The 1,941-nt window shown below is 68.7% G+C and overlaps 2 protein-coding genes across 2 annotated transcripts in view; both read right to left on the bottom strand.

Annotated features, from left to right (window-relative positions):
- The window catches only part of CHLNCDRAFT_143823 (hypothetical protein), a gene marked incomplete at both ends in the record, with an annotated part of 5,354 nt that extends 5,025 nt beyond the window's left edge, over positions 1-329 (bottom strand). The window contains 2 exons of the mRNA XM_005849110.1: positions 11-91; positions 186-329. Of these exons, the coding sequence (XP_005849172.1) occupies positions 11-91; positions 186-329 (225 nt within the window). The remainder of the gene's footprint in view (positions 1-10; positions 92-185) is intronic.
- Positions 330-984: 655 nt separating this feature from the next.
- Positions 985-1,941, bottom strand: part of CHLNCDRAFT_143822 (hypothetical protein) — a gene marked incomplete at both ends in the record, with an annotated part of 7,574 nt that continues 6,617 nt past the window's right edge. Inside the window, 3 exons of the mRNA XM_005849109.1 lie at positions 985-1,112; positions 1,350-1,502; positions 1,697-1,789. Coding sequence (XP_005849171.1) covers positions 985-1,112; positions 1,350-1,502; positions 1,697-1,789 — 374 coding nt within the window. The remainder of the gene's footprint in view (positions 1,113-1,349; positions 1,503-1,696; positions 1,790-1,941) is intronic.

The following is a 1,941-nucleotide window of genomic DNA, read 5'->3' as shown; positions in this document are numbered from 1 at the left end:
CGCAACCCACCAGCTGGCTGCCGTTGGCCCCAAAGTTCTTTCCATACTCCGCCTTCCAGTCGTTGAACAGCTGGCGGCGCTCGGCTGAGGCCTGCAGCCAAGGGGGGCACAAGGGCGGAAGGGCCGTCGGCGGCCCGAGCGGGCACTAACGGGACCGGCCGGGCTGCTGCCTGCAGGTAGCCTACCAGCGCCTGAAGCTGCGCTGCGGCAGTTCGGGCTTCCTCCTTGTTCTTGTAGCCCTTGGTCTGTGGCTTGGCTGCCGCTGCCAAGAGCGCCCAGAGAGTCGCTGCCAAAAGGACGCGGTACAAGGCGCCCTGCAGGGCCCTCATCGCTGTTCCCTTCTGGTGGCAGGGGCAGCTGTGTGCAGTGTAGGGCCAACAGGTCGCTTGGGGGACGGGAGGGAAGGGCAGCTTCTGCGTCCTCCGAGTTGACTACCCAAGCCCAGCACCGTCTCTGATGGGTTTCTGAGCCCGGGGAAGGGGTTGAAACAGCTCAGGGCGGTGTGACGTGATGGAGGCGGCCTTGCTGGACAGCAATGTGCAACTGTCCGCTCACAGCATTGCTCCGGTTTCAATGCGGCTTTAGCAAGATGGCGTGCAGCACGGATCAAAAGGACCCAGGGATGTGCAGCCGCGAGGCTTCGTTCCCTGCAACGTTTTGGGGGGCCATGCATCGCTGGCTTGGAGCGGCAGGCAGCAGCGTGCATTGGTGGAGGATGTATTAGCTAGCGCAAGCTGGGTGCACACTGGCCCTGACCACAACCGGGATGCTGCGCCGCCGCCAAGCGGCAGGCACGGTGCCAGCTGGTGACCGTTTCTGAGTTGCCTCTCGCACCGTGGACATATGTTGTTAGCAAGAATTGGTCACGGCGCCATCGGGAGCAACGCAGCGTGCATGAAGCAGAGAGCAACAGGCTGGCTGGCTGGCAGGCGGGCCCGCAACAAGCCAGAGGCGTCTCGCCGGGGTGCCTGCCGCACCCACACGCTACTGCCCCGCCGCCGCCTGCCCAAAGATCTGCTGCAGCGCCGCCATCTGCACCGGCGTCAGCTGCTCGCTGCCCGCCTGCATCAGCTGGGGCTGCGCCGCCGCCACGCGCTGGAACACCTCGCGCACTGCAGCAGGTGAAGGCAGGGAGGGAGGGAGGCAGCATGGGAGAGGCGAGTGAGGCCTCGGGGGGGCGGCACGTATCCCTGCCAGCCAGCCAGCCGGCAACCACTTCAAGCTCCCCAAACCGCCCAAACCTCAGCCAGCAGCAGCACCACCACAAGCAAGCCAGAAGGCCCCCCGGCCCCGCCAGCGGCAGGCACGCGCATGCAGGCAGGCAGCCCAGCCCGCCCGCCCGCCCGCACCCGTGGCGGCAATGTCGAGGGCGGAGACGGGGTCGGCGGCGCGGCGGGCGGCCTCCTTTGGGTCCACATTGGAAAGCGCGGCATCCTCGGCGTTGAAGCCGCCGTCGTCCTCAAAGGCAGCGGCAAAGCGGCGCACCGCGCTGCGCACCGAACCTGCGAGGATGCGGGGGTGGGGTGGGGTGGGAGGGAACCGTGGGCGGGCGGCCGACAGGTGCAGCGGCAGGGCACGCAGGCACCGCGTCAGAGCCGGCGGCGGGCAAGGCGGCGGCGGTGCGTGGGCGAGGCTGCAGCCGGGCGACACGCGGCTGCCAGCGGCGGCGGCGGCAGCTGGGCTGGGCGCCGCGCACCCATAGCGGGCGCGCGCGGCTCCTGCTCCGCATCCTCTGCCTCCTCCTCCTCGCTGCCCTCCGCCTCCTCCCACTCCCCCTCGCTCTCCTCCACTGCAGGCAGGCGGGCAGCATTGGATATGCGAGCGTGTGTGTGTGCGTGTGTTGCTGATCATGGCGTGTGGTGGGGAGGGCTCAAGACAGCCGGCTGCCAGTTAGGGAGATGGCGACAGGGCCAGCGCCCGCCATCTGCCCCACCACCACCC

Source organism: Chlorella variabilis (genome assembly GCF_000147415.1).
Source record: "Chlorella variabilis unplaced genomic scaffold CHLNCscaffold_6, whole genome shotgun sequence".
NCBI lineage: Eukaryota > Viridiplantae > Chlorophyta > Trebouxiophyceae > Chlorellales > Chlorellaceae > Chlorella > Chlorella variabilis.
This window is presented reverse-complemented; position numbering and strand designations above follow the sequence as displayed.